We start from the raw sequence: 22,620 nt of genomic DNA, 5'->3' as shown, positions 1-22,620 counted from the left end.
CTGCCTTCCGAATGCTGGGATTAAAGGCACGTGCCACAACTGCAAATATAATTCTTTATATCTTATGTATTGGTGCTTTGCCTGCATGTGCGTCTGTGCAAGTGTTGGATTCCCTGACACTGGAATTACAAAACAATTCTGAGCTGCCATGTAGATGCTGGGAATTGGACCAGGGTCCTCTGGAGGACCAGCCAGTGTTCTAACCACTGAACCATCTCTCTAACCTGTAATTTTGGTTTTCTTAAGATAATATTTTATCTCTGTAGCCTTGGCTGGCCTTGAACTATGGCATTCCTCCAGCCTTAGCCCTGAGATTATGACCATAGACAGCTTCCGCACACACTTGTTGATGACCATCTGAACTAGCACAAGTACTGGATTTTACTGGAGTGAGATGAGGGGGGGAGCAATGATTTTAAATAAAAGTGAATAGCAGATCACAAGCTGTATAGACATGTTTAATTTCTGTTTGGAGTAAAGGAATGTCTCATAGTACATTTTTAACCTTTTAAAAACCAAAGTAAACATGAACACAGAGCAGATTAAACTCTTCTGGAATACCTGTACCCGAAAAATAAATGTCTGATAACTCTAATAGCGCAAGTCCTTCACAATGCTCAAATACTTTACTATAGCTATTCTTTATAATTGGGGCAATTCAAATACTGTTAAATCTCCCTGTGAGATTTCAGTTTGTATTTCCTGTATAAGCAATCAAATTCCTTTCCATGTTTATTTTCTGACCTCATCAGACATGTGTTAGTCTTTTTGTTTCTTAAGACAGAGTCATGATACTACTATCTCCACCAGTTCCCACATCCTGGGGTTAAAAACAGATGCCGCAGCACCCAGCTCCAAATTTTTTTCTCACACTTCTGCCAACAATTCTCACCTGCTGTAGAAGCACATCAATTTTGTCTGTCAGAACCTGAATTTTTTCTTCATTTTTGCCTGTTGGACCAGCAGCCTATTAAAAACAGTAACGTGTGTTAATACTGTGATTAATAAGTAAAATACCAATGAAAATACTTCAAACTCTTAGGTCCAGGGATGGAGCTGGTGATAGCATGCACAAAGTCTTGGGCTTGATCCCAGCACCACCTCCTAAAGCAACAAAACATTCAAGTTCTCATGAATACCCCCCATTTAAAAAATAAATAAATAAAAATCAGTGGCCCAGTGGCCTTGAACTCAAAGAGACTTATGCCCTACCCTCCCAAGGGCTAATATGGGATGATGCCACCAAGCCCCTCAGTGTTTCTATTTAGTAATTGAAGGAGGGAGGAGGTTGGACATCATGGCTTATGCATATAATCTCTTGGAAAGTAAAGGCAAGGAGAATCAAGACTTTAAGTTAGAGCCAGCAGTGAGGGTAAACACCTTTAATCCTAGCACTCAGGAAGCAGAGGCAGGAAGATGTATGAGTTCAAGGCCAGCCTAGTCTATAGAGTAAGTTCCAGAGTACACAGAGAAACCCAATCTCGAAAACATAAAAACAAAAGAAAAACTTCCAAGTCACCTTCACCTACACAAGGCCCGTCTTGACCATAAAAACCCTGTTACAGCAAAACAAATACAGTAAGCATTTTAACCACTAAATACTAATACAACTATGTTTGTTCTGCTAGCCAATTATATATATAGTTACTGACACCTGAAGAAAAAATCCTCAACTGAGCATGAAAGGGCATGCCTGTCATCCCAGTACTTAGGAAGTTAAAAGAAGAGCATTTCTGAGTTAGAGGACCATCCAGGGCACAAAACAAAAACAAAAACAAAAAACAAAAAGAAAAGAAATTCTTATATAGAAAAACCACCTTTCTTACATATTCTAATGAAAATTGTCTAAGAACTAAGAACTACAAGGAAGCCCAGTAATTGGTTTCTACGAAAGGAAAAAAAAAAAAAAAAAAAAAAAAAAGAAAAAGGGACTGAGGCTGACCAGCATCAGCCACATTCTATCTATTCAAGAAGCTCAAAGCCCATATGTCTATTTCTGAGCAACTCCATGAGCTCCAGACTCAAATACCTGCTGGACACTTAACTAGGTATGTTACCACTGGTCACAAAATGACTTGTACGATAGCTACTTTACCATTTCCACTTAACAGAGACAAAAGCAAGGCATGAGGCTAAGGTTAGTAATTTGCTGTAAGTAATTCAGCTGGAAGATTTTGGATTCGTGCCTAGATAGCCTGACTTGGAATCACAAGCTCACATCACTTCACCTCCTACTTAATGTCTCCACCTGGGTATTTTAAAAGCATTTTAAATGTGACATTTCTAAGATAGAAACTGTAAGAACAGAATTTTCTCTAGTTTCTATCTACATAAATTCTGTTAGTGAACTGGTTGCTTAAATAAAGAACTATGCAGGTAGAATGGTTTATCTTTCCCTGCTCATCCAAATCCTCCCTCCTATAAGCTGTTCAGCTGTTCAACCATCCTCATCCAACCGGCCGTAATCATTACACAAGCTCCAGAAGACTGGCTACTGCCACGGCACACCCTTCAGACCATTTTCCATTCTATAGCCAGAGTGGGCCTTTAAGAAAGGTACTTAGGCTCTTTCACACCCGACACCCTAACTTTGCTATGGCTCTGTATGAAGAAATGACCCCTTCTCCTTGTCTTATGTCCGCTATCCCCACCCCACTTTGGGTTCTGCTAGCTAGTTCCTTGTTTGCCTTATATTACAAAGGTCACCTTTAGAACATTCTTTTTTAGTCACATTCTCCTTGGAAAAGCAATTCCCCCTAGATAACCTGCTTATCTCATTCTCCTCACGGAAGTGGAATGGTCAGTGGGTCAGGGCTAGTTACTAGGAAACCACTTTTCTGAGTCTTCCTAGAAGAAAGGACATGTCTAGCGGGCTACCATGTAGTTAGTAGTGGAGCACTTGATAGCATGTACAAAGTCTGAGGTTTGATCTCCAGCACCACCACCACCGCCAAAACAAAACAAACAAAAATTAAGAGGGGGGAAAGATTCTTCCCTAAACCTCAACAGAAAAAAAAAGGTGTTTTTCAAACTTCATGTAATTTTTAGAAGACAAAGTAATCAATGGAAGACAAATATTAGATATCTGGGTCTCCAGAGGACAAGGGCTCTTTACAAAGTTTATGTCATACTTACCCCAGAGGACTGCTGATTTTGAGATAATGCCAAACGAGCATGACCTCGTCTAATTCTACGCTCTACCTCGGCAAGTAAACTCTGTAAGTATCGCAAAAAATCTCTCTCATAGCCAACTTTCATAAAACGAGAACTCTTCTCATACCTGATAAAATGAAAATAAATCAACTTTTAACCATTACACATCATATATTCTCTATCAACCCATCTCTAGGACTGTTGCATTTAGACTGAGGAATAAACAAGGCATTACACGAAGCAAATTTCTGGCTGTATCTATCAAAGGAAAAGGCATTATATTATACACTGTATTAGTGTTGTCTAAGAATCGGTTTGCAGGGCTGGGGAGAAGCCTTAGAGGCTAAGAACACTGACTGCTCTCCCAAGGGACCCAGGTTCAATTCCCAGCACCCACATGGCAGATCACAGCTGTCTCTAACTCCAGTTCCAGAGGACTCAACACCCATGGCAAGGAACCAATGCATATAAAATAAGAAGAATCAGTTTGTTGTTTATTTGATTTGACGGTACTATACACTGAACCCAGGGCCTTATACATATCACCAAAGTGCTCTATCTGAGCTATAATCCCTTGCTTTGTTTTTTGAGAAAAGGCCCCATTAAGTTGTCCAGACTGGCCCTGAATTTGAATCTTCCTGTCTTGTTTCCCAAATAATGGGTTTTACAGGCCTGCACTACCAGGCCAAGGTAAAAGCACAAGCTTTAAACACAGGTTTAGCCAGGCAGTGGTGGCACACGCCTTTAATCCCAGCACTCAAGAGGCAGAGGCAGACAGATTTCTGTGAGTTAGAGGCCAGCCTGGACTACAGGACGCACTCCAAAGCTACAGAGAAACCCGGTCTCAAACCAAACAACAACGACAAAAGAAAAAAAAAGAAAAGAAAAGAAAAAGAAAAAAATCAAGACACAGGTTTAAGCACCAGCTCTACTGCTGCACTGGATCTGTCAATGACCCTGAACCCAGGGCAAATTTTATCTATAAACCAGTGAAATGCTTCAGCAAACGATCTACTGCTAAGCCTGACAACCTGAGTTTGCTCCTAGGAGCCCATAGGGTAGAAAGAACTAATGTCTAGAAGCTGTCCTCCATAAGTGTACCACAACATTGGTGTACACTGTGTAAGATACACAATTCAAATAAAATTTAAAAATTAAAAATTTGTTTGCTATGCTGACATATGCCCTAATTACATACTAGAGACAGACGGATAAATGTGAGTTCAAGGCCAGCCTGGCCTACATAGTGAGTTCCAGGCTAGCTAGGCTACACAGTAAAACAGTGTCTCAAGAAATAAAAAAATTTAAAAGCTGGCAATGGTGGGGCACACCTTTAACCTCAGCACTTGGGAGGCAGAGGCCGGCAGGTCTCTTTGAGTTCAAGGTCACTCTCCTCTTCAGGGCAGCCAGAGCGACACAGAGAAACCCTGTCTCAATAACAACAATAATCATAGCAGCAGCAGCTGTGCAGGCATGGTAGTCACTTATACTCCTAGTACTTAAAAAACAGAGAAAAGGGATTCCTGAAGCAAGGCGGCTCAAGACTGGACAGGATTGGCCAACAGGAGACTAAATAAAGTGGAAATAATCAAGGACACCCCACTTTGGGCTGCCACATACACACCATCTGATGCTCAAATGATTCCTATGCCATGGAAGTTGGAGAGATGGCTCAGTGAGTTAACGTTTACTGTGTATGCATGAGGACCTGAGTTTGGATCCATATAAAGCCAGGCACAGCAGTACAGGTTTATAATCCCAACATTCTTATAGTGAGATGGAAGGCAAAGACAGGAAAACCTCTAGAAACTTCTGGGCCAGCTAGCCTGCCATATGCAGTATCGAACAAGAGATCCTATCTTAAACAACTGAGGGTGTCTTCTGACACACAGGGAGGGGGTTACAAAACAATTATAAATTTTAACATGGCAAACAAAGGAAGGTACAGATATAATATAGAAAAATTAAGCATATAATATGCATTCATATGGCAGCTAATATCATTATTGAAACTATTAAACCTTACCATGCCCAGCCAGTGGCTAGACTTCCATGCAACATTATTTTATATTAGTTCCAGTTATTTCTTCAATGCTTGTTTCTTTAAATAACTAAGAAGGGAAAATGCCCCCCCCCCCGCCACACACACACACAGAAAAAAAAGTACAACTCACTGTTTTCTTAGATTTTCATCATGAATTTTTTCACATGGACCTGAGAGAGAGAAAAGAGCATGTATAAATTATTGTGACATTCACTAGCTATAAAAAGGGTAATTCCTACCCTGACACTGAAATAACATCTTTCCACATAGCCTAGGATGGTCCAGAACTAAGGATCCTCCTGCCTTAGCTTCTTAAGTGATAAGAGAGTAGACCACTACATCATTTTCTTTCTTTTTTTTAAAGGTTGAGGCCTTATGTGACTTGCAGTCAACTCAGGCAGTGCATCCCTTTCTAATAAATAATGCCACTTTGTTCAGAATAAAGCTATGCTACTATTAGGGGGGAGGGGCAGGGAGTGGCTGAGGCAATAGATCAGTGGTAGAACACCTGCTTCATATATAAAATGCCCAGGGTTTGATTCCTAGCATCCCTGTAAAATAAAATACAGTTGTATACAGTACCAATATGGCAACTATGATATATACAGTCCTTAAAAATAAAAATAAATCACTTAAGTAGACTGCAGACACCAAAATTGATACTACTGAGTCACAAAACATCATGAAAATTGACCTCTTTAGTCTCCTAAGTCAACAGAGGGGACAAGAGCAAGAGTAAGAGTGAAGAGAAAGAAACAAACTGTTCCATACTGCTACAAAACAAAACTTGGATGCTAGAGACTACTGATCTGAACTAGCATTGATATTACCTTCAAATACTTATAAAGTTAAGTAACACAAGTCTCATTCTCAATACCAAATGCAACCATTTTTTACTTTTAGCCATTTCTTTTCTTTTCTTTTTTTTTTTTGGTTTTTCGAGACAGGGTTTCTCTGTGGCTTTAGAGCCTGTCCTGGAACTAGCTCTTGTAGACCAGGCTGGTCTCGAAGCCATTTCTTTTGAAATTTAACTCCACTATTTTGAAATTTTTGTGCCCTCCCCTCTTTTTGGTTTTTCAAGACAGAGCTCCTCTATGGCTTTGGAGCCTGTCCTGAACTAGCTCTTGTAGACCAGGCTGTTCTCAAACTCACAGAGATCTGCCTGCCCCTGCCTCCCAAGTGCCAGGATTAAAGGCTTGCGCCACCATCACCGGGCTTTGTTTTGGAATTTTGTGCTTATTTTTAATCAATATTATACATCAAAAATGCCGAGTAAGGTGGCAGACAACTTTAATTCCAGCACTCAGGAATTCAGCCTGGTCTAGTCAGGACAGCCAGGACTACATGGAGACTCTGTCTCCAAAACAAAACAAAACAAAACAGCTAAGCCATCTTTTGGAATTACATTTTGACCAGGCCAACAGCATTCCCTGTAGCCCAAACAAAAGGTGTGGAAGATATTTGTGTCTTTCCTTGAGATATGTTTTCTATGTATATATTTTTAGATCTCCCTTAAATACTTCCACTTAGTCTAAGAAAGTATCTCCACACTTATTTCCCTAAAGACAAGGCAGCAATTTTTGTTCTCTTCAGGGAGCCTTGTCTTACTTCCATCTGGGATGCTTATTTTCCAAGCTTACTAGAGTTACTATCTTAAAGAATTCCTCACCCACACTGTATTAGATATACTACCAGAGCTTATTTTTCTTTATTCTTGTCAGGTTAATGAACATTATCCTGGATAACTTGTTTTAGAAAGGATACATGGGAACATGCTTGCTGAGACTTCCTATGTCCCAAAACATCTTTCTTTACTCTCATACTTCAATATTTTCTACACTAACTCTGGTATCAGCACAAATCCTGAAGGTAATTCTCTGGTGTTTTCAAACTTCTTGCACCGCATAAATCTTAGGTCATTCTGAACCATAATTTTGTGGTTAAGCTGCTCCTGTGTTTGCTGTTCTCTAATTCAGCAAGGTGTGCCAGGGAGAGTATGGATTCTTGTCATCCGTTGTTGTGCCCATCACTTGAAGGATTTAACCAACCTAAAAATGATGTTCAACACTAAATTTAAAAATGTATTTCTTGGGACTAGAGAGATGGCTTGGCAGTTTAAAGCACAGAATGCTCTTGCGGAAGACCCAGATTAAATTCCCAGCCCCTAAATGGGAGTTCCAGGGGACCCAATGCCCTCTTCTGACCCCTGTAGGCACCAGGCATGCATCTGGTATGTAAATATTCATATAGATAAAAACACTAGTATATATATAGTATATATATATTATATATATACTATATATATATATATATGAAATCACTGAAATTTTTAAATGCATTTCTTTTTATTTCTTCCCCATCTGTATTGTCTCAAACTATTAATATTGGCTCTAATTTAAACACATTTGCATACTAATATTTTTGTTCTACTGCATGTTTCATAACATTCTATTTTCAAATTACTCCAGTCCTTTCTATTAAGGTATGTACATACCTCTATGCATCACTGCTGGCCGCCTTTAATGTGAGGGTCTCCTGCCTCAGCATCCAGGGTGCTGAGATTACAATAGTTATATGACTCAACTTCAGTTCAGCCCAGTGATGTATTTTTTTGTATGTGTATATATATGCGCACGCAATACTGTGTGGTACATGCAAGAGTGTATAGCACTTTTGTGTGTTCATGTACAAGCTTGAAGGAGTCAGAGCATGACTTTGGTGTCTTCCCCTACTTGCTGTTCAGCTAGGTTGGCTGGCCAGCAAGTTCTGATCTACCTGCCTTCCACTCCCACAATGCTGTCATGACAGGCATGTGCAGCTTTTCATGTGGGTGCTGGGGTTTGAACTCAAATCCTCATGCTTGCAGAGCAAGCATAAGTACCCCCTAAGCCAAACCACCAGTCCAGTCCACTGGCTTTTATTTCACATTTCTCTAGTTTTAACTTCTAAAAGATTTATTTTTAAAAAGTTCAGCTTAATTGTAATCTATTCTTTCTAATGTGCACATACCATTTCTCTGAAGATACTAAAATCAGGTAAGATTTAAGCATTTCAAACTTTTTCCTACTGTATTTCCTATCATTTCTTATCATCATACCTCCTCCCTTGACCATTTTGCTAACCTAAGTTGAAGGCATTCTTCACATGTCTGCCAGGTTAGTGTTCCCTGACAGGCAACTTATTTTTCAAAGACTGTTTTAGCAGCATGTTATATATGTACTACACTTACATATCTGGTCATAGGAGGGCACTGGAGCCCCTAGAACCGGAGTCACATGGAGCTACCACATGGGTGCTAGGAACTGAACCAGGTCCTCTGCAAGAGTCAATGCTTAAAAACACTGAACCATCTCTCCAGCCCTGGCAATAAGTTTTTAAAAGATACTTCCAAATTTTGACTGGAAATTAGAATGGATGGGCAAGATTTGTAAACAAGGGCCTTTACTGAAGGGAAACCAAGAACTTATTTTTTTAAAAGGAGACGCTCAGAGGGTCAGAATGCAGGCAATAGATCTCTTTTCTAAGGTGTTCACCTGCTCTCTACACCAGGGGGAAATTTCTAGCTATACCTTCCAAGATGCCTCTAAGAGAACACTACTATTAAGTACTTATTTAAAAAAATTGTTTTTTGGAGTTTAGATGTAGTTTATTTAATAAAAGGGAAGGGGGAGTGGGAGGGAGAGAGGGGAAGAGAGAGGGAGAGTGGAGATCACAGCCACCTCTTCTGAAGAGAGACGGGGCAGAGCTATTTAAAGATTGTTTTTACAATTTCATTTTTGCTCACAATTTCCCTGTGCTGTGCTTAAAATGTCAAGATCCAGACTCTTCCAGCCACAATATTCCCCAAGGCAAACACTGATATCAGTAATGTGAGAGAACTCACAACTCATCCAATTATGTTTGTAGTTTATACTTCGGGTCTTTCTGGTCAATTTCTACAAAAAATAATCCTTATCTTTCTGGGTCACTAGAGTGGAAAAGTTAGCATCAAGAAATGTGCAAGAATACTGAAATTAGTGGTTCTTTACTGGGAGTTATTCAGACCCCAGAGGACATTTGTCAATGTCTGGTGACAGACAGTTCTGGTTGTCATCATGGTATATGCTACTAAGGTCTGGGCTAGAAATCCTGCCAACACCCTCAAAAAACAACAACAACAACAAACAAACAAAAAAACAAACAACTGCTTCAAAATGTTAACAGTGTCAAAGCCGAATTTTCTCTCAACTGAAAATCTTCTGCATTTTGTCTTTTGACTCAGCCCTGACTTTTACAATATCCTGATGGCCCATATCTGGCACTAGCCACAATTCTAGAACCCAACGATTGTTTTCTCAGTCCCTCTGCAGACTTTCAACACAGGTCTCTACTAAGACCAATCTTCTAAAACTGTGTTTTAGAAGTAACACCTGGTGTTACTACCTATTCCACACCTTTAGCATAGAGTACACTTTTGACCAGGCATGATCACTTATACCTGTGATTTCAGCATTCAGAAGATAGAGCTTTATGCTTTTATGTGGCCAGCCTAAGCCACATAAGTATATTTCAAGCTAGCCTGTTCTAGAGTAAAGTGTACATGTGAACAATTTTCACTTTAGTGTTTTACAAGTGTAGGTGTTAACATTTAATTATGCCAGTATGTCTGATCAGATTACAATTTACTAACATATTCATAATTAAATCAAGTAGAAATTATTTATCGGCAAATTTTCAAGGAAAAAAACTTCAGGATTACAAAGAAAGTTGAGTTTTACTTGGATAAAAGGTTTTATTATTCCATAACCTGGGCTGGCCTTCAACTCAAGATCCCCTTGTTTCCTGCTGAGATTATAGGCTTGTGTCATCATGCCTGGTTAAAGAAGTTTAACTCTAAGTATAATACAAAGGGAAACAGAAAAAAAATCACTTACCAAGATCAGAACGAGTATTTGTAAACAATTCCGCAGGACAAAAACCACAGAGATAATATTTACAAACCTATTAAGAGAAAAAAAAGTACTTAACTTTAAAAAATTGCTTAGTTCTAAAATTTCCATTTGAAAGGGTGCCAAATATTTATGTCTTGATGTATTGTTCATCTTTTGACCAAGTATGAACACGACTTATACATTTTGACAAAATGAATAACTTATAGAATTGTCATTTTTCTAAAAATAAACTAATTATGTCTGTTCAAATATGATCTGGTGTTTTAAGAACTGGCTGTGAACCTAGCATGATATTCAGGAATCTCATAATAATACAGAAAAACGAAATGGGAGAGGGGGTGTCCCAAGACAGGGTTTCTCTGTATGGTTCTGCTGTCCTTGAACCCAGAAAGCTGTCTGCCTCTGCCTCCCTAGTGCTGTGATAAAAACTGTGCACCACCCCACCTGGCAATGAATTTTTATTAGCTAAAAACAAACAACCTCTAACAGGCTATAGAGAGATGGCTCAGCACTTAGGAGGTACTGCTCTTGCAGAGGACACAAGTCCCATTTCCAGAAAGCAAATTGGTAGCCTCACAACTACCTGTAACTCCAGCTCTCTTCTGGCATGCATACATATCCTGTGTTTATGTACATATACACACAGGCCTCCCACTCACATGATTAAAAATATAATCTTTAAAAAAAAACATTGTTTTTATAAATCCATTTTTGTCACTGACATGATGTACATTGTGATATTTCAGTAATACATCTGAATATAATGTGCAATGATCTCATTCTAAGTTTTTCTTTCCCGTCCTTATTTTTCTCTTCTTGTAGTACTCAGGTGTCTTGTACAGCGAGTTCCCCACAATCGATATTCAAGCTTTGAAGTTAACAGATTTTATCTATTTACAGATTAGGCCTTGTGGACTCATTGTCTAAATCAAAGGTAACACTTATTTAAAGTAAATTAGTTTTATATTATTGTTTCTCTAACTGTCCATGTATTAGACATTTCACACACCAATACTTTCACTAAGTGACTCTTACTAGATCCCTTTGAAGAAAACATTATGAACATGAAATGAATTTAATTCTTTCCTGTAGATGCATTTGTCATTGAAACAGTGTCTCATTATGTAACCCAAATTGGCCTTGAAAACAATTCTGCTTCAGTATCGTAAATGCTGGTATCACAAGGTTTACTCTATCACACCAAGCCCACTTTTGAGAAACTCTTCCAGATTCCATATTTAATTTAGTAAACTAAAGCACATTAATCAAAATTCCAAACCATTGCCTTTCACCCAAAATTTCACTGTTACTGTGATTATTAATGCATTACATTTAAACAACAGTAAGAAGGGTAGGAATGGAGCATATTCTAGGCTGCATGCCTGACAGGAAACAGAACTGAGTTCTAGAGTTAGAGGACAGCCAGCCTGGTCTATAGAGTGAGTTCCAGGACTGTTACATGAAAAACCAAACCAAAAAAGAGAAAGAGATTGGCAAAGGCCTGGTGTTATGGTAATATATGTATGTCTTTTAGTCCCAGAACTTAGGAGGCAAAGAAAGGTAGGTGGATCTCTGTAGTCTGGTCCATAGAGTTTCAGGCCAATCAAAAAAAGTGGTCAGTGAGACTGTTCAGTTAGCCTGCCTGGCAATTATCCAGAACCCATGTAAAGGAGGAAGGAGAATGGATTCTACAAAATTGTCCTCTGGCCTCCACATGGCTCACCAAGACACACACACACACACATGATGCACTCACACACATAATTATAATAATAAAATTTAAAGAGGATGGAGAGTTGGCTCATGATGTAAAAACAGCTGGTGCTGAGCCTGACAACCCGAGCTCATTCCAAGGACCCACATGGTAGAAGACTGACCTCACACATAATGGCATGTGCCACCTTGATCATAAATACACATATGGTGAAAATCTGAACTTCATGTATCAAGTCTAAACAGATTGTTTTACATTAACCTGATATAACTTAATGTTTGTGTGTGCACATGTGTGGTTCTGAGGGTGCTAGTTTCAACCTGTCTTGCTCTGTACCACTTTTCTTAGAAACACCAATATTTGACTTTTAAGATCATTCTCTTCAACTTAAGCTCCACATCACCTTCTTTTTGAGACAAAGTCTTACTCTGTAGCCCAGGGCAGTCTGGAACGCATTATATATATAGTACGTGTGGCTCTGAATTCATAACAATTCTGTCTTAGCACCTGCGTGTCAATTATATGTGTTTTATGTATGAGCCACAATGCCCAGCTGTGTAATTTTACTTTTATTAAAAAAAAAAAAAAGTTTACTGGGCAGTGGTGGCACACACCTTTAATCCCATTGTCCAGGAGGCTGAGGCAGGCAGATCTCTGTGAATTTTAAGCCAGCCTGGTCTACAGAACTAGTTTTAGGATAGGCTCCAAAGCTACACAGAAAAACCCTGTCTCAAAAGAGAGAGCGAGCACGCACTATCTAAATTCAAGGAAAATAGTAACATCAATTTCCTAATATATTCAGGGAATCATGAGAACACTATTTACTGCTTAAAAAAAAAAAGCAGGATCAGTAATTCTGATCATCTCCAAGTCACAGGCTGGAGATGCAGCTTGGTGACAAGGTGACTCCCCAGCACACACAAAGCCCTGGAGAAAAAAGAGAAAAAAAGCCCTTCAATCTCAAACATAACTAAGAATACTTTATAAAGATTTTTTATTTTCCTGAATCTACCAGAACCGAACACTAAGCAATGTAATTCTTCCTTGTACTAATTAATACTTAAAACTCTAACATTCCCAAGACCATCAGTTGAAAGGAGAAAAAAAATTGGTTTACTGTATTTCTTGCCCTTGTAGTCAGATCATGTAACCAATCAGAACAGCTTCAAATAATTAGCATGTAAATTTAAATCAAATATAAATGTATTTACAGGCACCTGCAGATATGAATCCTTGGCTTAAAATCCTAGGAAACGTTCACAGAACTTCTATTGTAAATTACTAACTTTTGGCAGGCAGTTGGCAAAAATGGAGGGGGGGGGCTAAAACCAATATTCTAAAAATAGCCTCACCCAACAGTCCAAGCTGGCCTAGAATTTGAATTCCTCCTGTCTCAGCCTTCTGAGTAACGGGATGTGGGAGTTCTGCTACCATGCCTAGTTAAGTTTTTTGTTTTGTTTTGTTTTTGTTTTTTCGAGACAGCGTTTCCCTGTACTTTCTAGAGCCTGTCCTGGAACTAGCTCTTGTAGACCAGGCTGGCCTCGAACTCAGAGATCCGCCTGCCTCTGCCTCCCGAGTGCTGGGATTAAAGGCGTGCGCCACCACCACCCAGCCCCTAGTTAAATTTTTTTAAGCTAAAAGAATTATGGAGTTTTTAAGAAGCAAAAGACAAAGAAAAGCAGAAGGAACTTCAAGGACAGAGGGTCTGTAAGAGTCAGTCTGAGAGCTATGGTTCCGATCCAGCTACAGTGGGACTATACTTTAGACAATTAGTCTTTGTGTCTCACACTGCTTTACAGTCACGGCTCACATATTTCTCTTACGGTTACACATTCTGAATGATAAAATTCTTTCTTCCTTTCTTAAGTTATTTGAGACAGGGTATCTGTGTAGCCCTGGCTGTCCTGTAATTCACTCTGTAGACCATACTGGCCTCAAACTCAAAGATCCACCTGTCTCTGCCTCCTGGCAAAATGATAAAATTTCAATCTTCATAGCAGTTGGGCAGTGAACATCTTCAACTGCTTCAAAGCCTTCAACCATTTCTCAATATAATGAAGTTCAAACTTCATTCTCCAGTATCTGCCCACTCACTCCCCTCCCAAGATACCCAAAGGCTTCAGTTGTAACATTACTTAAAATTTCCCAATAACATTCATTTCTTTCAATCTTCTCTCTGCCCTTCCTCAGGCTGATTCATACCCAGTCTTTAGGTTCCAGTATTTCAAGGTCAATTTGTATGAAAAGGCCTTCTCGAGTCTAGCCAGATGCCCCACTCTGTGCACCCTCTGGTTTTCTTCACTGTAGTACTCACACTTGGTCACTGCAGCCATCGCCAGTTCCTTTTTGTCACTCCACTGACAATCTCAGGCCTGATGGTTGTGCCTACACAATTCTGCTAGTATTTAAAAACAATGCAAGCCGGGCGGTGGTGGCGCACGCCTTTAATCCCAGCACTCGGGAGGCAGAGGCAGGCGGATCTCTGTGAGTTCGAGACCAGCCTGGTCTACAAGAGCTAGTTCCAGGACAGGCTCCAAAGCTACAGAGAAACCCTGTCTCGAAAAACCAAAAATAAATAAATAAAATAAAAAAATAAAAACAATGCAGTTCTGTTGAAAGGAACTGAAGTAGCCATCTCCCTTGGTGAAAATCACATCTAAAGACAGGTGTGTCTCTTGAGTTTTTATTATTCGTGCTACACATGTATGTGAACACTTGGTCTCCAGCTGTTGGCACTGTCTAGGAAGTTTATGAAACCTTTAGAAGGCTGAGCCTTATAGGAAGCATGCTGAGCCAGGTTGAGGTTTTACAGTCTGGGTCCATTTCCTATTCTTTCTCTTCTCCTGCATAGCGAGATAAAGAATGGCTGGCCAGCCTTGTGCTCCTTCTGCCATGGAAGACTGCAACCTTCTGCAATTGTAAACCAAAATAAATTCTCTCCTTCCTTAATTGCTTTCGCTGCGGTATTTTATCATAAGACAGAAATCAAACCATTAGTAAGCAAATGTACTTTCACTATTTATTCAATAATCATTATGAAGGGACACTGTAACTAAAGGTTTCTCTCCCATCTGTCAGTTCCCAAATAACCACTCTGAAGCTTAATATTAATTACAAACAAACTGGTCTATTAGCTCAGGCTTATTATTAACAACTTAAATTAACCCATTTTTATTATTCTATATTTTAGTACGAGGCTTGTGGTTTGTTACCTCACATCTAGCTTCTCCAGCTCTTCCAGACTCCACCTTCTTCTTCCCTGTATCTTTGCTTGGATTTACTGCCTGGCTATTGCCCAAATCAATTTCTTTATTAACCAATGGTAAGACATATTCATAACATACAGAAGGGCACCCCACATCAGGACTAGTTCACTCAAACATGTGGCTCTGGCAGGCCTTCCCCTACTCTCCATTCCCTCTGCCTTACTAAAAACCGTTAGATTACATTCCTAAAGCTAGCCACCAAGGTCTATTCCCTTATTGGCTGTTTCTCCCTCCTGAGGCTGACTACCAAGAACCAGTTATTGAAGTTCTGAAGTCCAGCAATCAGAAGCCCCCTTTGATTCACCTAATTAATATGCCCAATTAAAATTAAACATTACACCCTAACACAGGGCTTCCCATTTTATCTTTATAAACCACCATTTGTATGTGTCATATCTGTCTTCTCTCTATCCAGAGGCAGTCCTTTGTCTCTCTGGAAAAATACCCCTGCCCCCTTTCTCTCATCCCATATCTCCTTTACCACTGCATCCTAGTCCATTCTAACACAGACCTCCCCCTTTCCTCATATTTTTTACATTAATCATAAAATGGCCCAGTAACTCAGGCTTCTTATTAACTAATTTTTATAACTTACATATTGCAAAGATACAGGGAAAAAGAAGGAGGAGGAGGAGGAGTCTGGAAGAGCTGGAGAAGCAAAAAGCCTTGTCTTGAGTTAGGCACATGGCTTGGTACCTTTTTTAGCAAGGCAGTCACATCTTGCTTCCTCACTTCCCAGCATTCTCATTGCCCTGCCTCAAACTTCCTGCCTGGCTATTGGCCAATCAGCATTTTATTAAAATACAAGTGACAGAATAAAAGACTATTGCCCCACAGCATCCCCCACTTTAAAAAACAAACAAACAAAAAAGAACTGAATCGAATCTCCCTTGTTTAGCTTTCTTTCTGACCATTATCTTTAACAACTTCTAACCAACATTCTAAACAAAGGAAAACAACCATAGTCCATTTTCTGGGAATGTAAGCGTAGTTTTCCTCATCTTAAAAATTACACCTGCAAGATCATTTGCTGCTGTTTTCTGAGTCAGAAAGCAGTCACATTAACTTTTGTTCCCTGCTCAATAAAGGATTTCTCTGTGAAATCAGGTGTTTGTGTGTGCTTTGTACCTAATCACGGGTCCGGGAGGAAGCCTCCAACTGTTCAGGGATCTCCATTACATCTATGTATTTTAGAGATACAAGATATCTTTAAGACAGGTATTTTAGAATCATCTCAAACAATGGGGGGGGGGGAGATGTTTGAACTATTCCACCCAGCAGGGAAGCTCTTTTAAGCAGAAGTAAACAACCCAAAACAGCTTCAGGAAGTCTCTGAAACAGACCAGACTCACCAGCGGACACCTTCCCAAAATCCAAAATAAAAGTTCATAGTGCCTTTCAGATTAGTAGAGCTGAGCTGCAAAGACTCTCAGATAAGACAAGCAACAAAGACGCCTCTAAAGTCAGACCAACAGCCAGAAAGAAGCAAAAACCGGCTGAGTTGCCCAGAAGGTGTTTAGACTGAGTCTCTAGGAAAGAACACTCTTCAACCTGTTGAGCTGCCTGCAGGAATTTAATATTTAATAGTAGGTATCATGGACTACACTAATTTTAAAAAGTGTTTGCTTGGGCTGGAGAGATGGCTCAGCAGTTAAGAGCATTGCCTGCTCTTCCAAAGGTCCTGAGTTCAATTCCCAGCAACCACATGGTGGCTCACAACCATCTGTAATGAGATCTGGTGCCCTCTTCTGGCCTGCAGACATACACAAAGACAGAATATTGTATACATAATAAATAAATAAATATTTTTTTTAAAAAAGTGTTTGCTTGTTTATTTTTGTATATATGTGGGTGTGCATATGCTATAGAATGCATCTGGAAGTTACAAAGCAACTTTTGAGAGCTTGTGCTCTCTTTCAAATATGGGTCCTAGTGACTGAACTCAGGCTGTTAGGTTTGGCAGTGCTGAACCATCTGAGACCCATCCCCAGCCTCTGTAGATACTAATTTTATACCTTTAATTTTCCCTCCCAAACTGAACCTCTTCCCCACCTCAGACTCTGGAGCAATTATTTTCCCCAAGTAAGAATATGGACAGACATATTTTATGTATTAAGTTTGGGGAAGAAGAAATAGCTCAGCAGTTAAGAGTACTTCCTGCTTTTCTGAAAGATCCAAGTTTGGTTCCCAGCATCCATGTTAGGCAGCTTACAATGGCAGGTAATTCCAGCTCCTGAGGAATCAAAGCCCTCTTCTGGTCTCCAACAACACCTGTACACAGTGTGGCAAACAGACCATCTTTTTAAAAAGTTGTTTGGTACTATCAGTGACAGTATCTGCTCACATCCCAAAAGTTTTAGAAGTACATTTAGTTCAATTCTCTTCATAGTAACCTTTAGCAAACACATTATGCTTGAATTAAGGTACATGACAAAAGCAACTTCAGTCATGGCAGGATGTGGGAGGCAAGAGGATCACTCAAGACCAGCCTCGAAAAATATGAAGACCCTTTCCCTGCAAATAAAACAACCGCATTTAATTGCAGACATTGTAAAAGTCAGTTACATCATCCACAGTTAAATTCACTTTTGGAAGGAGATTCTGAATGTAAGCCTTCAATTTGAACTACAAAATTCTTATCACATTAACAAACACTAAAAGCTCCAGATTAGACTTTGTAATCTTCTATATACAGCTTCTAAGGGCTTCTCTGGCAACACTAAAATCTTCCACTTGGATCCTAAGGTACTTACCCCAGGCAGTTACAATCTCATGCTTTCCTCATTACTAAGGTTACTTACAAGTTAACACCAACCAAAAGTAGGACAAACTGCTTAATGCAAAACCACCAGTGGCTGTAAATATGCAAAGCACAAACGCGGCATATGTTAATGAATCCTTGAAAGAGTTGCTGTTGGGTGAAAACTACTCTCAAAGAGCCTGAAAAGCACTAACACTACTACTACATTAAGCAAGACTCAACAAGGGTAGGGCTTGTGTTTTTTTGCCACTCCCCACCCCCACGAAAGCAAACATCAAGACAGCTCAAACACTAAAGGTGTTTGCAACTAAGCCTAAAGACTCAAGATCAACCTCTGGAGCCCACACAGAAGGACAGAACCAAAATCAAACAGGTTGTCTATCCTCTGACCTTCACAAAAGTGCCCACTCTAGCAGTGTGCATATGAGTGCATACACATACACACAAAGTAAAATAACTGTACCCAAGAATATTCTTGACATGATTATAAAACCCAGCACTAGGGAGGTAGAGGCTTGAATATCACGAGTTTAAGGTTGCTCTGTTACACAGAACCTAGTCTCTTAAAAAAATAAGTCTTATAAAGCAACACTTTTAAACGTACAGATGAAATTAACTTTAACAATGTACTTTCCTACTTTCCTAGCACTTGAAAGTAGAGGCAAGAGGAGCACACATTCAAGGTCATCTTCAGCTAAGTATCATATTCTAGCAAAGTTCCCTCCCCCAATTAAAAAAAAAAAAAACAGAAGCAAGCTAGATGGTTCATCTTGTAAAAGGTACTTGCTGCCAAATCTAATGATCAAACCCCTGAAACCCACAGGTGGAGAGAACAACATTCTTAAATTGTCCTCTGACACACTCACCCACCCCCACACCCCAATAAATGTAAAAAGATTTTAAAATCACTGTGCTAGGCTGGAGGGATACAGAAATATGCAATTAAAGTAAATTACCCGGTGAGTCAAATAAGGCTATCTTACAACTAAAGTAATTAAGAGTACTTGTGCACATACCTTTAATCTCAACCCTCGGGAGGCAGAGGCAGGCGGATCTTTGTAAATTCGAGGCCACCCTGAAACAGAGTTCCAGAACTAGGGCTGTTACTAGAGAAACTGTCTCGAAAAACCAACCCCCCCACCCCCACCCCCACCAAAAAAAAGAGAAAAGAAAAAGGAAAAAGTAAGGCACTTGCTGTTTGGTTCTTAGCACCTACATAGCGGCTCACAACCATCCACGCTCCAATTCCAGTGGGGTCCTACTCCCTCTTTCTGGCATTCACATGGTACACACACGTATATTCAGGCACTCATATAGAATACAAGATAAATGTATATGGGATGTGTATAAATACAAATACATTTTTAGAAAACCTATCTTAGAACTATTAACACTAAGGTGAAGAAGTTTCCCCTGCCCCCCCCCCCCCCCCCCCCGCTCCATGGTTCAGTAGGAACACTGCCTGTTCTTCCAGAGGGCTAGGGTTCAATTCCCAGCAATCATGAGGCAAAGCACGACTGACTCTAATTCCAGTTCCAGGAGTTCTGAGGCACATATACATACAGGCAAAACATATATATTAAAAATAAATGTTTAAAAAAAAGACAGGGTCTCACTATGTAGCTCTGGGTAGCCTGGACCTTCCTATATAGACCAGATTGGTCTGGAATCAAAGAGTGCTGAGATTAAACACACACACACACACACACACACACACACACACACACACACAAATACCGCCATCCAAATTTCTATTCTGACTGCTAAATATCTATATAGTATATGTGTGTGTGTGTATGTTTATAAAATAATTGAAATTTAATCTTTTTTCTCCTTGCTTTGTTTGAGACAGGGTTAACCTAAGCCAGCCTGGAACTCTGATTTACTCTTGCCTTAGCCACCAGGGTGCTAAAATTACAGGCACACACTACATCAGGCTTGATTTCCATTTCCACATCTTCTTTTTTTGGTATTTTCTCATCCTTATTCCAAAAAAGTAACAACAAAATGGTTTGCCCAGTTATGTGGCTTTTCTCCATCTAATCCAAGTATTGCAAAGAAGAAATTTTTAAATACGAGTCAGAGATGGCTCTCTCTCAGCCACAAAGCCAGAGGCCCTATGTCCAACCCCCCCATCTACCCACACCCACCAAATACCCATGATATTTTTCCTCGTGAGGACCACCAGCACCCCCCCAACTCTGAAGACAGGAGTTTGAAATGTCAATTAAATGCCTGGAAATCCTTGAAATTAGAATACAATGCAACTTCGACATTAAAGGCATGAAATATTTTGATGACAATCACTAAATGTTCTATCAATAAAAAGCATTAAAACCAAAGGGAAAGCACATCTATGGCTGAGGTGACATCAAAGCCTCATCTCTTTCATCTCTTTCACCACTGCGACCTCATAAACTTATCCACATGCATTACCATGTGCTATTCTTCACAACATGCTCAAAACTAAGATGTAAAGGATGAAATTACTTTTCATTCTAATCCGGACCACAAAAGTCCTATTTATGCTTCAGGGGAAAAAAAACATAATTTTTCTAGTCTTGGTTGCTGTTTATTTTTGAGAGTCTCTGGCTAGCCTTGAATACACCAAGATCCACTTTCCTCTGCCTCCCCAGTAGTGGGATAAAAGATGTGTGCCACCAAGCCCAGCTGATGTTTCCTAACTTTTTCAAAAGCTTAGACTGAGCTGGGCAGTGGTGGCATACGCCTTAAATCCCAGCACTTGGGAGGCAGAGGCAGGGAGATCTTTGCGAGGCCAACTTGGTCTATGGAGCAAGTTCCATGACAGCCAGGCCTACCCTGAAAAATTCTTGTCTGGAACAAACAAGACAAAACAAAAAAAGCTTATATAGAAGAGTTAAGTGAGCCCGGCAGTGGTGGCGCAAGCTTTTAATCCCAGCACTCAGGAGGCAGAGACAAGCGGGAGGTCTGTGAGTTCCAGGCCAGCCTGGAATATGAGACCTAGTTCCAGGACAGACTCCAAAGCCACAGAGAAACCCTGTCTCCAAAAACAAAACAAACAACAAAAAAAAGAGTTAAGTGCAGTGGGGGGGGGGGGGGACACAGAAAGAGAAATTCACCGTGACAGAGGCCAAAAAAAGCCAACAGGGTCAAGACATAACCAAGAGTCTAGACTAATACTGCGACAAATGATGGAGACATAAACATTTAAAAATCCACAGATGTTGAAATCAATCACAAATACATGGATTGCTATGATTAACAGCCAACACCATAAATTATACCTAAGAATACTTTTATACTACTCTGGAGTCAGGTACCACCTCCATACAACCTTACACAAACACTTTATAAAAATAATCATGTACCCCCCCCCACTTCATTTTTCTCCACTGCAAAAGAGAAATTTTTACATTACTTAGACCCTGTGTTTGAAAACAATGCATAATTTACTTTCCTGAAAGGCCTATCTATGTTAGCCAAGCGTGGAAACACCTGTAATCCCAGTACTCTGGAAGCTAAGCAAGGATTTCAAATTCGAGAACAACCTGACCTACGAAGTGAAACAATGTCTCAACAAAGCCTTTGTTGAACCCTTTCCTCCTATTTTTAATAGCAAGTGATTTCCTCGCTGTTTGATTGTAACTGCAAAGGAAAACAAAGTCCGTCTATTCTCCGGTTAAGATTTCAAACAGTGTGCTCCACGCTCAAAACTAGATAAAAAATACTTAAAATACAATATAAAATTTCCGAGGAGCCAGCTGCACAGAACCGTGCAAGCTGAACGGGGCTATAAAAATTAGACGTCGCTTTTGCCGAGTACCAAAAGACCTTGAACGAGCTTCTCCAGTTCTCACCTGCGAAGCTGGAGTTATAATGAAGCCCAAGTAGGTAAAAGGCTCCAGTGAGTTTATGTGAAAGCAAAAACCTTGACACGCGCCTACCTGAGGGACTTAAACACAACTGCCATCTAACAGGACTGCTAAATACAAACACTGTTTACGATCAACTGTATCAAGTTATGACCTGTATCAAATGTCTACTTTCCCAAAGTGTCGAAACGGAACCACCCCTAAACGAGGCAACTGCCATAATTTCTCCCACTAACAGTGGTCAGACATCAGGCTAAACACGATGGCTGCACCCAAATAACGGGAGGATTTGCCCTTCTTTTGCATGCGGTAAAAAGCCCGGAGCTCCGGTGTACTAAAAATGAGCCCTTCCTTCCTTTTTCCCGCGTTTCCCGGCCTCACCGAGGTGCTCCTTTCGGCTCCGCCGAGCGCAATCCCGGACTTCCTCCCCAGAACAACAAATCGCCCTATCCCCGGGGTTCGCGCGGAATCCTCCCTCCCGGGCCGCCCTCCCGCCTCCCGCAGCCGTCAGGTGCTCCAGGCGGCGCGACCAGGACCCCAAATCGCTCCGAGCCCCAGCCTGGCCCGGCCCGCGCCCTCCCTCGCCTCCCCTCCCCCAGGCGCTTGGGCACAGGCCCAAGGCCCACGGGACTTACGCTCTCGTGGTCCCATCGCACGTTGCTGCGCTTCTCATCCGGGGCGAGGTTTCGGTCCCGGCCCATTAACTCATCCAACAATTGCGCGGCCGAAATCATGGTGCTTCCTCCGGGCGGCTGCTCCCACCAGCCCTAGCACCCACTGACGGAAAAAAACCAGCCACTCGGTCGCCAGAACCCCCGCTCGGCCCACTCTCAAGACGAAAAGCCTCTTCCAAAGAGGAGCGGATAAGACAAAATGGCCGCCGCCCGGGCACCTTCC

The 22,620-nt window shown here is 40.6% G+C and overlaps 1 protein-coding gene across 5 annotated transcripts in view; it reads right to left on the bottom strand.

The window, feature by feature from the left end:
- Luc7l3 (LUC7 like 3 pre-mRNA splicing factor) overlaps positions 1–22,620 on the bottom strand; it is a 32,953-nt gene extending 10,333 nt beyond the window's left edge. The window contains exons 1-6 of one of the 5 annotated variants that reach the window (XM_038324986.1): positions 22,359–22,612; positions 17,267–17,379; positions 10,111–10,177; positions 5,328–5,367; positions 3,136–3,280; positions 893–967 (exon numbers count right to left, since the gene is read on the bottom strand). In XM_038324986.1, the coding sequence (XP_038180914.1) occupies positions 893–967; positions 3,136–3,280; positions 5,328–5,367; positions 10,111–10,177; positions 17,267–17,379; positions 22,359–22,374 (456 nt within the window). In that variant the 5' untranslated portion in view covers positions 22,375–22,612. Of the gene's footprint in view, positions 1–892; positions 968–3,135; positions 3,281–5,327; positions 5,368–10,110; positions 10,178–17,266; positions 17,380–22,358 lie in introns of all 5 variants that reach the window. The other 4 variants (XM_038324982.1, XM_038324984.1, XM_038324985.1 and 1 more) reach the window with 4 other exon arrangements.

This window comes from Arvicola amphibius, chromosome 4 (assembly GCF_903992535.2).
Source record: "Arvicola amphibius chromosome 4, mArvAmp1.2, whole genome shotgun sequence".
NCBI lineage: Eukaryota > Metazoa > Chordata > Mammalia > Rodentia > Cricetidae > Arvicola > Arvicola amphibius.
This window is presented reverse-complemented; position numbering and strand designations above follow the sequence as displayed.